Below are 1,068 nucleotides of genomic sequence, written 5' to 3'. Positions count from 1 at the left end.
GACATCTAGTGGTCAACTGGAGCAACTACATGGAAAAGTTTCGTTTCCCGTCACAAATCAAATCCGTCATGTACCCAGAATGCATCACTTCAGTTTTCCAATAAACAGTTTTAAAATTGCTTTATTGATGCTTCTTTAATGAAAAATCTACAACAAACAAAAGAAAAAGAAAAAGAAGCAGCCGAACTAGCAATCCTCAACAACTTTTTGATTTTTACACCAGGAGCTAAAGGTCTGTTTCAGGAAATCACATCCCCAGCAATCGGTAGTTGTAGGATTAAACTGTACAAGGGTTCATACACCACTAGTTGGCAGTGTTGTACATGTATTGTACATTAATTGTTACCAGCTAGTAAGTGTCAAATTGAACCTGTACTTTAAAATTAGCTTCTGCTAGTTTTTCTATGGCATAAGTGCTTTTGAAGTTGCAGACCTAAATATTTTTATAGGCGCTTTAGAACTTGCGGAGCTAATTTTTGGGTTAGCGCTGCCCACCACTGCTGTGCAGAACATAAAAACAGTATAAAATGTAGCATAAGATAAAAACAAGGTAATCCAGACTTACAATCTGACAAACAAATGTGACGTTGATCTGATTGATGCCTCCAGCAAAAAGCCCAAACGTCAGTCCTGTGTGAAACAGGAAGTTGAGGAGTGTGTGCCAGCCATTCCTGTTGATGTGGATGACTCTGAAAACAACAAATACAAACAAAAATAATAAGATGAAGGTGAGCATGTCCTTTTCTTTTTAAGCAAAACTGCTGAAATATCAGTAATGAATTTTAAAGAAAAACTGCAGTGAGCAACTGGAGGAACACAGATTCACTTGTGGTTCCTGGAATCAGGTTTTCAGGTTGTTTCTGACCATGTTCTCTTCTTCCTGTTTTATTTTGTTGAAAAGTTTTGTTTGTGCTCTTTGTTTCATTTATCTCTGTTTTCACTGACACACCGGGTCTCTGTCAGCCCATTACTCTTCGCTTTTCCTTTCTTTTCTAAAGCGGTGATGCTAACTTGGGTTTTCTCTCCCATTTTGACGTAAAATGTGTTTCCATACCCATCCAATTGTAT

General features: G+C 37.6%; 1 protein-coding gene across 1 annotated transcript in view; it reads right to left on the bottom strand.

Annotated features, from left to right (window-relative positions):
- Positions 1-692, bottom strand: part of LOC106533031 (adhesion G protein-coupled receptor A1) — a gene marked incomplete at its 5' end in the record, with an annotated part of 15,235 nt that extends 14,543 nt beyond the window's left edge. The window contains 1 exon segment of the mRNA XM_014029233.1: positions 566-692. Coding sequence (XP_013884687.1) covers positions 566-692 — 127 coding nt within the window.
- Between the last annotated feature and the right edge of the window lie 376 nt (positions 693-1,068).

This window comes from Austrofundulus limnaeus, unplaced genomic scaffold (assembly GCF_001266775.1).
Source record: "Austrofundulus limnaeus strain Quisiro unplaced genomic scaffold, Austrofundulus_limnaeus-1.0 Scaffold872, whole genome shotgun sequence".
NCBI lineage: Eukaryota > Metazoa > Chordata > Actinopteri > Cyprinodontiformes > Rivulidae > Austrofundulus > Austrofundulus limnaeus.
Note: the sequence above shows the minus strand (reverse complement) of the source record. Positions and strands in the feature narration are given on the sequence as shown.